The 12,606-nt window shown below is 41.1% G+C and overlaps 2 protein-coding genes across 2 annotated transcripts in view; both read right to left on the bottom strand.

The window, feature by feature from the left end:
• Nucleotides 1-6,587, bottom strand: part of pds5b (PDS5 cohesin associated factor B) — a 38,408-nt gene extending 31,821 nt beyond the window's left edge. Inside the window, exons 1-5 of the mRNA XM_030777113.1 lie at nucleotides 6,532-6,587; nucleotides 2,563-2,689; nucleotides 2,243-2,446; nucleotides 1,947-2,033; nucleotides 1,763-1,860 (exon numbers count right to left, since the gene is read on the bottom strand). Of these exons, the coding sequence (XP_030632973.1) occupies nucleotides 1,763-1,860; nucleotides 1,947-2,033; nucleotides 2,243-2,446; nucleotides 2,563-2,670 (497 nt within the window). The 5' untranslated portion in view covers nucleotides 2,671-2,689; nucleotides 6,532-6,587. The remainder of the gene's footprint in view (nucleotides 1-1,762; nucleotides 1,861-1,946; nucleotides 2,034-2,242; nucleotides 2,447-2,562; nucleotides 2,690-6,531) is intronic.
• Nucleotides 6,588-7,475: 888 nt separating this feature from the next.
• Nucleotides 7,476-12,151, bottom strand: n4bp2l2 (NEDD4 binding protein 2-like 2). Its single transcript, XM_030778149.1, has 6 exons — nucleotides 11,965-12,151; nucleotides 11,440-11,806; nucleotides 8,778-8,902; nucleotides 8,608-8,696; nucleotides 8,159-8,235; nucleotides 7,476-7,617 (listed from the first exon to the last, which is right to left on the bottom strand). The coding sequence occupies exons 1-6, from the start codon at nucleotides 12,149-12,151 to the stop codon at nucleotides 7,476-7,478; spliced, it is 987 nt and encodes a 328-aa protein (XP_030634009.1).
• Nucleotides 12,152-12,606: the final 455 nt, after the last annotated feature.

Genomic DNA, 12,606 nt, shown 5'->3' with positions numbered 1-12,606 from the left:
CTGACTGTTTACCTGACTGATTTTTATCCTGTTTCGGATTTAATAAACCCACACACTGTTTGTACTGCAGAGCGTATCGCAGGTATAACAGTTCACCCTATCCCTCAATCAGTTTGCTGGCCACAGTTTGGCTTGAAAGAGGACTACACCAACTAAGAACTGAAGTTTTTCCTTTCTTTTTAATCTACACATACAGAAAACGTTCAGCACACACACACACAAAATCAAATGTAATACAAAGAGCAATGAAGCTCTTTTAAAAATGAGAATGAAAGAAAACTAATTTTTGGTACCTTTGTTAAGGTCCTTTTAGAAATGTGTGAAAAGAAAACTAAACTCGAGCAACAGTTATTTTAAGGCTCTTTTCCATGACAACGAGTATAAGAAATGTAAACATCAGTATCTCTTCGTTAAGAGCATCGACTGCAAACACAAGACGACTGCAAGATGATGAACAACTGCTCTGCCCTTTTTCAGATCAATGTGAAAGCTACTTCAATAAGAGAAAAACAAGCTCCTGCTTAGAGAAGCCTAGAGATTAGATCTACTCTATTGGTTTGGATTGTGGATTCGTATTTTCAAATATAACTGGCATTGTTTTTGGTCTGAGTATTGAAACTATGTGTTTTGTTCTTATTTAAAATGATTACTCAGTTGTCATTCATTAAAGCTGTTATAATCATCCGCTCTGTTACAGCATATGTGCACCACATAAGGGCTGTAAATGAAAAAAGAAAGGCCATACCCACTTTAAATTATGATTTACATTATACTGAATGATCTAAAACCAAACAGTGGAATTTTCTCCCATACTTAGAATCTGTATTCCCTGTGAGTTGGCATTATGTTGGAGAAAAACAAACTTCATTTACAAGACCTGTGATGGAAAAAAAAATCCACAGTTCACTACACATTGTCCTTGGTTGGATTTATGGTCTATCAAACCAGAGTTTTCAGTTTTGTTAAAAAACTGTTCCATCCCTACAAACTCCCACAGCCAGCAACTAGACTACTGATGTCAGTATTCAGTCAGTTACACTAGACATTAGAAAATACAGTGTGTAGAGCCACAGCAGTCCTACTCTCCATCAACGTGTAAATAAACTCTTATGATTCAAGCTATTTACTCTGGAGCCCTGTCGTTTGTTCTCATCCAGTCGTAAGCTCCACCACTGAGCCTGATGCTGGTGTGGAGGGAGAACGGTCAGGAGAAGCACTCCATTACAGCGTGTAACACAGCACACACAGTTACACACCAAACCTGCTCATGCCAGCAACGGAGCCTTGATCACTGATAAATCTATATGTGGAGTTTGCCTGTTTGGTATTCAGACAGGACGTGAGTTGAATGGTTTTCACTGGCACTTCAGAGGAGAGCGCAGTTCTACTGGACACAGGCATTTCCAGCTGGGTGAACATTCACAGAGAAGAATCAGCCAAGGATTCAGCTCTTTACAACACCGTGTAATGAGTCCGTTCCAGCTGGTACTCACATGCATCAGCCTCATCTGACTTAACACAGGTAAACCACATCAACCAGTGAAAGACAGACAGCTCACAGAGTCCCGACAAACAAACCATCGCTTCCATCTACAGCTCCAGAAAAAAAAAAAAACTCCATTATGCCATGAGGCCTGCCTTGGCACCATAAACACAGACTGAATGTGAGCAGAGACCATTCACAGAATGGAAACAGTAAGTGTGTGCGCATGTGTGTGTGTGTGAGTGTGAGTGCATGTGTATAAGAGATAGGGTGTCTCACTTGATGACTTGGAAGAGAGTTCTGTAGAGCTGGGTGAAGATCTCATTACTGTCCTCCAGTTCAAAGCAGATGTTGTAGGACTTGACCCAGGCAATGTTCTGTATGGCCGAAAGGAAACACACACGTCAGACAAGAGCAGAACAGACACACACCACGTGTCCAAACCAGGTCTCCCATAACGTACCTCCAACAGGTAGAAGTATCGATTAAACTGGGCACTCTTTGTGTCCTCCAGGCCTTTCAGCTGTCTGGTTATGAACATAAATATATCCTGCAGAGAACAGACAAAAGAGGTGTGAATTACACGAATACAAGATCGCCTTTCACTGAAACTAGCATTTCTCTGGTTGTGTAACGCATAATTATAATTGCTCTGGTTATGGTTGGGTAAAAGTGTGTCACTCTAGTTGGGTAAAGTATGTCGCTCTGGTTGAGTAAAGCGTGTCACTCTGGTTGTGTCATGCTGCGAAGGTCATTTACCTTCAGTTTATCGGGGGAGGTGTAAGGTGCCTCTGGGGCGTAGATCCGGAAGATGTCAGCAAGACAACAGGCCACCAGTAGCCTGACGTCTTTGTCTGGGTGTTTGAGGAAGAAGTCTGAGGCCAAATGAAGTGCCAGATTTAGGTACAGCTCCTTCTCCTCTTCTGAGTCCTGGTCCATGTCCATGAAGGTCTTTACCACCATCTGCAAAACCCACAGCCTGTCAGTGCCTGCACAAACCAGCACACGCTTTCCTATTGACCCCCTCCCCCCTTTTTTAGCCTGAAATTTGTCTGACAGAGAGACACAATGTCACTGACCTTGAGTCGCCGAACCATCTCCTCCTTTGATATTTTATCGGAGATCTCCTTCACCCCTGGGGGGTAAGTGATCTTGCCGTCTGTGGCTCGATTCTTGGAAAGAGCCATGCTCTCCACTCAGTGCTCCCTGCAAAAGCACACGCAGAATGAACATGCAAATGCACAAAAGACTAGCACTGAGAAAAAGTATGTCAGAAAGTTATGTCTGAGCAAACACAAAATCTAGTCTATTCAAAAATGTTTGTTAGGGACTGTAACCTACTAATAAAACATTTGCCACCTTTGTTTTGAATTACTGTTCATGCACTGAATTTACTCTGGACTTCACACACTGCTCGGGTTGAAAAACAAAACAAAAAGAAAAAAAGAAAAAGAAAAAAAAAAGGGGGGGCACACTGTTTTTTCTATACCTACGAGTAGGACAGGATGATTTACACAATGCATGGTCTGAATCACACAATTTAGCTCAGATTGTAGAGTCTTCTGAAGCGATAACCATGCCAAAATTCATTAAAGGAAAATGGATGAATATGTTTTTATCTACTGATAACAGAGCTGGTTCTGCAGTCTCCTCGATACATCCACCCAGTGTGTCACTGGTCACCCAGTATCGTGTGTGAGTGCCCTGCACCACAGAGCTCAGCCATCCAAACCGTGTGCATGTCAACTGAAAAACGCCATCTTATCAGCCTTATACAGACAGGTCTCCTAACAATCTCCACACTGCTATCGACTCTTCTGCAAACTCTGCCAAAATCCTCATCAACTCAGGGTGTGAACAGGGATTCGATTTCCTGGTTGATTTTACATTGCTGTATGTTTACATCGTCTTTTTTTTGCATACAAGTTGAGCCATGTCAAAAGTCAGTCTGGAACAGAGTTTGGCATCAGCCTAGCTCTTAAATCACTCATCTTTCATTCCCTGATTATTCCATTTGCCTGGAGGTGTCAATTTCTTCCCACAACAAGACTAACACTTTACAACAATCTGTTCAGACAAGACACTAATATAGAACTTTCCACTGTTACGAATTCTACTTATTAATAAGAGTAATAATAATAATAATAATAATAATAATGACATTTTACAGAGACACCAGAACAGGTCTTTTTTATACAGAAAAAACAGGAATACAAATAGAAAATGTCAGAAAAAAGAGAAAAAAAGACAAGACGGTTGCCAAGACAACAGCTGATTCATCAAAAATGTTACTTAAACAATGGGCATGCTGTCCTGAACACAGACACATGGATCAAGAGGAATTTAGATGAGACGGGTCCATAATAAAGAGAGCAGGAGTGTAATAACATCTACTTCTACAGCTGTTGCTTACAAATTTACTTCTGCTGCTGATCAATTTAGGCATTGGTTGTATCTAATTTCAGACAGGGAAAATGGTCAAAAATACAATCACAATATTTGACATGCTCTCAGACATTTGCTAGCCAGAATATTATATATAAGCCTGCTAAATAAAAACTGAAAGCCAGGCAAACAAAACAAAAATTAAATTTATGAAAAAAGTAGAGTATAAAAATATTTTTCAAAATGAGCGCTCCATCTGCCTGTCCTTAAAGATAAACATAAAGGCCAGAGTATTCACGTGGTAGTTTAGTCCAAACAATACAATGCCTTCAGCACTGGACAGCTAAGCTTGTGTCCAAGCCGCTGTAAATTACTCCTTATACTGTATTTCTCTATATCCGTCACAAATCCTCACAGCGCTGATTAATCTATGAAGATTAAAAGCGGGGCACCAGCCAAACACTTCTTCAGAAATCTAAAGCATATTTGCCACAATAACGCTAATCAGTCCTTCTTTATGCGAACAGCTGCGCCGAGCTCGGACTTACCGCACGTTCCCTACAGCGGCATAAAGAGGCGCGTGCAGAACTATCATTGAGAGTGACAGAGCCGGTGGGATGCCAAAACGCTATACACACTGCAGAAAAGACACATGGAGCAGTAACACTCAATGCGCTGTGTATGCTGTAGCATCAACGGGACTGACAGAGAGATTTTTTGTAGTGGTCCTTTGATGAAACGCAGACAAGAGAGCAGGATCAGTGAGTGTTTGTTTAAGAATACGCTGAAGAATGAGTCAATGAACATGACAGTGCGAGAAATCAGTTCATGCTGTCCTGACTTCTCACAGCTCTTATTTGAGTGTCTGTTGAAAGCGGTGGTTACGCATGTACCTAAAATTGACAAAGGGCCACATAAAATAACAAATATATCTTGAAAACGTACGCTTACAGTACGCGTTTCAATGTCTTCCACAAACAACATTAAGAGACACTCAAGCACTTTTTATGACGACCCTATTACGCGAGGATTAAACCGTTACTTTCATGTATGTTGCAATGAATGTACCGCTACAGTGCACATAAACTAAAATAAGCTCCACACACCATCGAGAAACGGATGTTTGTTAACCAGGGAAAGACCACGCAGTCATAAATCATTCTCACGCCCTCGTACATCCTAGTAAATCGACAGATTCGTCAAAGTTAGTTATTCTGCGACTAAAGTGAAGTGCAACTGTTGGGCGGTTACCGCGGAGCGCGACATGCCAAAGTGCTCCAGATGTCACTGTCCCGCATCTGGAGTTTACACGGGCACCGATTCAAATAGGCCAGCGGTACTGGGCAAGCATTTTACACGAGCTAACAATGTGTGGTGCAGAAATTAATTCTGGAGCTCAGTGGAAGAAAATCCAAAGTATACCTTTTTTGTAATACAGGCACAGTGAGACCAAGAATTCATGACCAGAAGCTACATTCAATCTCCCTCTGCAACGTGTCGTCTGTTTAACCCAGAATATAAGTTGTTTATATAAAACGTCAAGTTCAAAAGTTAAATTGCAAATTTCCATATAACCATAAAACAATAAACCAGAGCACAAGATGAGGGCTCTGACAAAGGTTCTGTGGAACCTCAATCTAACACCAACTCGTGTGACTATAATTTATCCTACGTATAGCGATGTCTTCAAACTTGTCCCAGCCCCGTCTGACTGTTGTGTGGTATCCTGCACTCAACTCTTAGACAGACAGCTGAGCGCTCAACATAATCAGCGGTAGCGCACACTAATATTTATTCTCCAAGACTACAGAAAACGACAGCATTTACATTAATTCAACACAGCACCTTTGACGCTAGCAATAAATAACAGTACACTGGTTTAACTCAGGGCTTAAAATACTTCAGTAAGAAAGTAATTTGATTAACGAGAACAGACTGCTTACCGATACCGTGAGCAGCGACTATTATTGTTGGTAGTGCAAAACATTAACCCATAATGTATGTATCCCACTTAAATCTGTATGCTACTTAAGACAATACTGTTCACGTGAACGTAGGTAACTTAAGAGCTAGAGATAAAAGTGTGATATCTTACTGGACACTGATCGTGTTATTACCCACACATTTTTATTTGGTGAGGCCAAAAAAAAACCATGAGACGGTGGGCTAATTCGCCAGGTTGTTTGGCTAACTTAAAAGGGTTGGTATCCTAGCGGGTAGCGTTTAGCTAGGATACCTTGCGTTGACTAGCTAGCGAAGGTTAGCATAGCTGTCTAAACCACTGGTGCTAAAACACAAACACACGAGGCATCAAATATGCACGACTCTTTGAATGAAAATGCATAAACCAACGTCTCAAGAATAGCCGAGACACAACTGGCAAAATCAACAGTGGTTATCATAATTTCCTGAAAATCGCAAAAAAAAACAAAGAGTAAATTCGGTTTGCATGCCATTCAAGCAACCCGCAGCCAGAGCAGAAGAATGGACATTAGTGCTAGCTTATGTTACAGTAGCAACACGCTAACCTGCGAGTGTAAATTATTCTCTCCGAAAGACTTCAAACATTCACCGTGGCCTCATCATGTGCACAGTCACTGTCTTGCAAAAATCATGACATGCCCGTTTGCACATCCACACAGCTTAAGTTAAATAAATAGTACCTTATTTAATGAACTGTATCCAGTCGTCTCTTCTACCACTGTGATCCAGCTTTCGGCTTCAAAATGGCGCCAATTTGTCCCTAGCTGCACCAATCCAGCCTCGTTCAAAAGGCCCTCACTCAGTATAGCGCGACCAGCAGCGATAGCTGCCCAATGCGGTGTAATACTGACGCCTAACGGTAAACATTTTTTATGCGGTCATACTCTCCACCCCAAATAACCAATCATTAGAACAATAGCACACCATCGTTGTTAAAAAAAAATAAATAAAAGAGGTACGAGTGCTCAAAAAATCAACACACTGTATAAAATAAGAGTCGGTTCATTAAATACTGCAGGCAATTATTTTTCCTCTCATAATTACTTGTAGTATCTGATGAAGCGATTGTTGTTTTACATAATGTGTTGATTGATCTCTTTGAAGACTTGTACCATAAGTTTTTGTTTGTTTTGTTTTTGTACACTATAAATCTGCTATCCTGGGGGAAAATCTGCCACATCTGAGGGAAGAAAACTGAAGGCTTGTCACTGGTTTCTAAAGACTGATTAGTCTGTTCTTTACACTGTTCCATGGTTCATTGTGAAGGAATTTACTATCATTTGTGAAGACTGTTCCATCTTTTCAAATCTTTCAGGGGATGCCAGCACGGTTGGAAAGGACATATTTGTTTACACTACTTATGTACACAATAAAAGCCAACAGTCTGTGTAATGATCAGAAACACATTTGAAAATTTAATAAACACTTATTAAACTCTATCCACAATTACTCATACAAACTCTAAACTTGAACTGCAAAAATCAGTACAAAACACAGTCAAGAAAATTATTCATTTAGTCAGACAAAAATAAAAATACATACATTTATTAAACTGTATTTACATTGTTCAACATTTACATTTGTAAAACATAAAAATTAAGAATGCAGAGATGTCAAATGTTCTTCATATGGAGTTCTTTGACAAATGCCGTTTGTTCCTACGAGGGGGCTCAGTAGAATTCAGAACAATATTCACTGTCATAGGTCTCTCAAAACTCTCTAGGATCTTAACGATTTTCTCCCGAGACACTCCATGTTTGTTTCTCCTGTCAGGCAGATTTCAAGAGAATGAATTCATACAATAAATTTAAAAAACACTCTTAAATATATGGTTATACTTAGTAAATATTTGAGGACAGGGGCAAGACCAAAGAAAGAAGGAAAGAAAGAAAGAAAGGAAGAAAGAAAGAAAGAACATCGTATTTTCAAGAAATCTATATGCAATAGTCCACCTTTAGACAAAATTTGCGTGCAATCTGACTACTGGACCAGTGGTTGTCTAATCCAGACAACCACTGGTCCAGTAGCTCTCATCTAGTCTGCAATCTGATTTAGGTATAATCACATAATAGTGTAGTCTAGTAGTGATTTTTCTTGTCGGTAATGTGACCTATTTGTAATTTAGACATTGGCATAGTCCAGTAGAGGTCATTTTGGAGTTTGATAATATAAACAATTTGGGAGATGCCAGCAGAAAACTGTGCCCTAATTCATTGATTTTTTTTCTTTATAAATGTAAACTGCAACTATGTGTACGGTTAATAAAAAAAAAAAACAGTGTGTGTACAGAAGTACAAACTGACTTACCTCTCTAATTGGGAAGGATCAAATTTCCAGCTGGTGTCAGGCTCATGAAATGTGATACAATATCCTTTCTCCAAAGCCTACACACAATGAAGTCAAGTAATCACACACACACACACACACACACACACACACACACACACCGACTTTCACTCAGAGCACAGAACCTCATATCTAAGAACCACTTCATAAGAACAAGAAATAAAGCTTATCAAAAGACAAACCAGGTTCTTAATCATTTTCATGTCAAGTAACACTTTCTAGACTCTCTTATTTTCAGACCACATGCTTTTCCCATTAAGAGTTGAACACTCATATTTAAAAGGCATCAAGTTACATTTTTAGCAAAAAAAATACAAGAAAATGATTAAACTTTTGACACTTAAAGCCAAAGCACGTGCCGTAGGGTTCCACTGCTGCATCTGCACTAACACAAAAAAACCCCAACTCACCATCACAACATAAGGTTTCATTTCCCAGGCTTGAATATTTGTGTTATCGATGATAACAGGTGAGCGATATTCCTGTATAGCTTTCCATGCTGTGGAATGGCAGCATAAAAATTAATGAAATGTTATGAATTAATTACATGACATTAAAAATCTAAGCTGTATGGCTTTACCTCTGTTTTGGTTCCAGCCATGGGCCTCCCCTAACAAAGTCGGATCAAAAAAGTACTCCCCGTCCTGAAAGAAGTAGTCATCTGTACTTAAGATGATTCCATTGGGACCAGTGGACAAAAGTTCCCTGTAGTAATGAAAGCCAAGTATATTATTGTGATTTCTTTAATTACTAAACTCAGAGGCCAACAGTTGTATTTAATTAAACAAGTCAAACTGAGGCAAATGAAACCTGACATGCACACAAAGCCAGGACCGTCACATAACAATAGCCAATTTATTTGTTTAATAAATCACATCCTATCAAATGGAGCCACGTAAAATGACCATGTAAAATGCCTTTGACACCATTGATCATACCATTCTCCTTGATAGACTAGAAAATGTTGTTGGAGTTAAGGGAACGGCCCTCTTATGGCTTAGGTCCTACCTGACTGATCGTTATCAGTTTGTTGATGTAAATGGTGAGTCCTCTGCACATACTGAGGTAAAGTTTGGAGTCCCACAAGGTTCTGTTTTAGGCCCACTGCTTTTCTCTTTATATATGCTACCTCTAGGTAATGTTATTCGTAAACACGGTATTAGCTTCCACTGCTATGCTGATGACACACAGCTGTATGTCTCAGCGAAGCCAGACGAGAGACACCAACTTAACAAAATTGAGGAATGTCTAAAGGATATTAGGCACTGGATGCTTACAAACATTCTTTCACTCAACTCTGAAAAAACAGAAGTACTTGTACTAGGATCACATGCAGCTAGGAGTAAGCTTTCCGATCACATAGTTACTCTGAATGGCCTTTCTCTTTCATCAGGTGCGGCAGTAAAAGATCTTGGTGTAATTATTGACCCCAGTCTTTCATTTGAATCTCATGTAGATAATATTACCAGGATAGCCTTCTTTCATCTTAGAAATATTAACAAGATAAGAAATGCATTGTCATTTCAAGATGCTGAAAAATTGGTTCATGCTTTCATTACCTCTAGGTTAGACTACTGTAATGCCTTACTGTCTGGATGTTCTAATAGATGTATAAATAAGCTACAGTTAGTTCAGAATGCAGCAGCCAGAGTTCTTACTAGAACCAAAAAATATGATCACATCACCCCATCTTATCCACACTGCACTGGCTCCCCGTCAAATCTCGTATTGATTATAAAATCTTACTATTAACATATAGAGCATTAAATGGTCTTGCGCCACAGTACCTGCGCGAACTCCTGGTCTCTTATGATCCACCACGCCAACTTAGATCAAAAGGTGCAGGCTATTTGTTGGTACCTCGAGTTATGATGGCTACAGCAGGGGGCAGAGCCTTCTCTTACAGAGCCCCACAGTTATGGAATAGCCTCCCAATTAATGTTCGAGACTCAGACACAGTCTCTATGTTTAAGTCAAGGCTGAAAACTTTTCTGTTTAGCCAAGCCTTTTGCTAATAGCTCTTCACTAGGCAAAGGAGCAGACCTGGAGGGTTCACGGGCATAGATTGTTTGGTGAACTGGGATGTTTGGATGCTGTCGCCCCCCCACTCTAACATGTTCACTCAGGTTTGTTGACTGTGGAGTGGGTGGCCGCCTTGTGTCCCAGAGTGCCATCATGTCCATATTACCTTCTAGCTCTCCCTTTTAACTATGCTGTACTAGTTAGTCTTGCTGGAGTCCCTGCCTGCACTCGGCACACGATGTATATTTACCTTTACCATTATGTGGAAATGAACATCTGACAATGTGTGTCTCTCTCTCTCTCTCTCTCTCTCTCTCTCTCTCTCTCTCTCTCTCTCTCTCCCTCTCTCTCTCTCTCTCTCTCTCTCTCTCTCTCTCTCTGTCTCTGTCTCTCTCTCTGTCTCTTTCTCTCTTTCTCTCTCTGTCGAGCCACACATGCTACTCCTGAGACACCAGTGATCCTGACTCCTCCCGCCCTGTGGACTGATCCATCCTGGTGTTATCATCTTCCATCCCCCGTCAGCCTCCTGTCTACATCGCCATCCCCTTTGTTCATGCCCCAATTTACTTTCAATTGTAACTGCCCACGTGGTCGGCACCTATTGCACGCCTGTCTGGCCAAGGAGGGGTCTCCTCTCTCTGTGGTCCTCCTCAAGATTTCTCCCATTTTCCCATTTCCCTCTTGGGTTTTTGGGGAGTTTTTTCTTGCCCGCCATGAGGATTAAGTCAGGGGGTGCCGTCATATTTTGATTTGACTGTTGTGGCCTGTAAAGCCCTTTGAGACTGTAAACAGTGATATTGGGCTCTAAATAAACTTGAACTTGAACTTGAACTTGACTATCAGACCTGCATGTATGAAATCCTGTCTATTATGGCTGATAGAAGACCCTTTAAATCCACTTAATTTGAGGAGAGGAATTCACAAAATAAATTAAAAAGCTTTTTTTTAATTTTAGTATGAGTCTCTGTAGATAGGACAGAACAACTGAATGACGATAATGCACTAATTGTGAAACAAAAGATATCGACCAAAGATCAACTGAACTCAGACATCAAACTGTGTATTCAGAAAAGAATGAGGACTAATAACCTACTGATAAATATCCTCATTCAGTGCATCTGCATAACTGCTGGTATCATTAATCATTATGCTTTGTAATTCTAGCAGAGGTTCCTGTGTTTTTAATAAACATGCCGGTCATGAATATTTCAGCAACTCACTTTGCCAGAGTAGATTTCCCACAACCAGGTGCTCCCCTCATCAATATCAGCTTTAAAGAAGCGCCATTCTCATGATGACCCTGATCTTCTTCACCATGATACTGCTGCCGTGAGTCCTGTCCTGAGTCATAGTGCTGCCGCGAGTCCTGTCCTGAGTCATAGTGCTGCCAGGAGTCCTGTCCTGAGTCATACTGCTGCCAGGAGTCCTGTCCTGAGTCGTACTGCTGCCAGGAGTCCCGTTGGGAGTCACTCTGCTGCTGGTTGTATGGCTGAGACCAGTGAGGAGTGTCATATGAAGGAAACTCCACGCGATAACCAGGATGGCCATCAAAGTCACTGTAGCCACCAGTGGCAGTGCTGTCAGGTCCTGGTGGAAATGGAGGTGTTCCTAATGCACTCCAATTGGTGTCATTACTATAGTGGTTCAGTAAAGCTCTATTGGGAAGGGGATACATGCATGGTCCAAGCGGACGGAAAGGGGGAGGGCGAGGGCTAGAGTGGTTTGGAAGCCCATGAAAGTGAAACCTGTGGTCAGGAAAGTTCTGGGGAACCCCAGAAGGTGAGGGGTCCTGCCACTGGCTCTGCTGGTTATACGGGTGAGAGCCATTCCAGGGCACACCAGGGTGTGAGTGAGGTCTCCACTTTCTAGGGTTCCACAACTCACGCCGAGTTCCAGCATGTGAGTGAGGTACATGGTATGGCCTGTAGCCATGGCTGGAATCACGACCACTTTCCTCTTCTCTTGTGGACGGGCTTTTTACAGGTTTGGAAGTTTCTGAGGTATTGTTCTTTCCATCACTGTGACTATCAGGGCTGTCATTAGAATCAATCTGCTCGAGTTCTTGGTAGAACGTGCTCAGTTCATTTTCGATGTTAGCATTTGGCCGACATACAGGACCGATGAATGCAGTGCTGCTATAACTCACTTCTTTAATGATAAGCTCTCTGTTTTTTTGGATTGAGTTCCCTTTATCGCATGTATCTGCCGGAGCTTTGTTTACATCTTTGTTAGTTTCACTTTCGTTTTCTCCTGAAGAACCTGTGGTTTTCTCATCGCCGGTCAGGTTACCTGAAACCTCACAGCTTTTTAGAGAGCCTTCATCTGGGCAAAGGTATGACTCTTCTACATCATCGCCTAATATGATCTCACTGTTTACAGGACCTGAT

The sequence above is a fragment of the Chanos chanos genome, chromosome 6 (genome assembly GCF_902362185.1).
Source record: "Chanos chanos chromosome 6, fChaCha1.1, whole genome shotgun sequence".
Taxonomy (NCBI): domain Eukaryota; kingdom Metazoa; phylum Chordata; class Actinopteri; order Gonorynchiformes; family Chanidae; genus Chanos; species Chanos chanos.
Note: the sequence above shows the minus strand (reverse complement) of the source record. Positions and strands in the feature narration are given on the sequence as shown.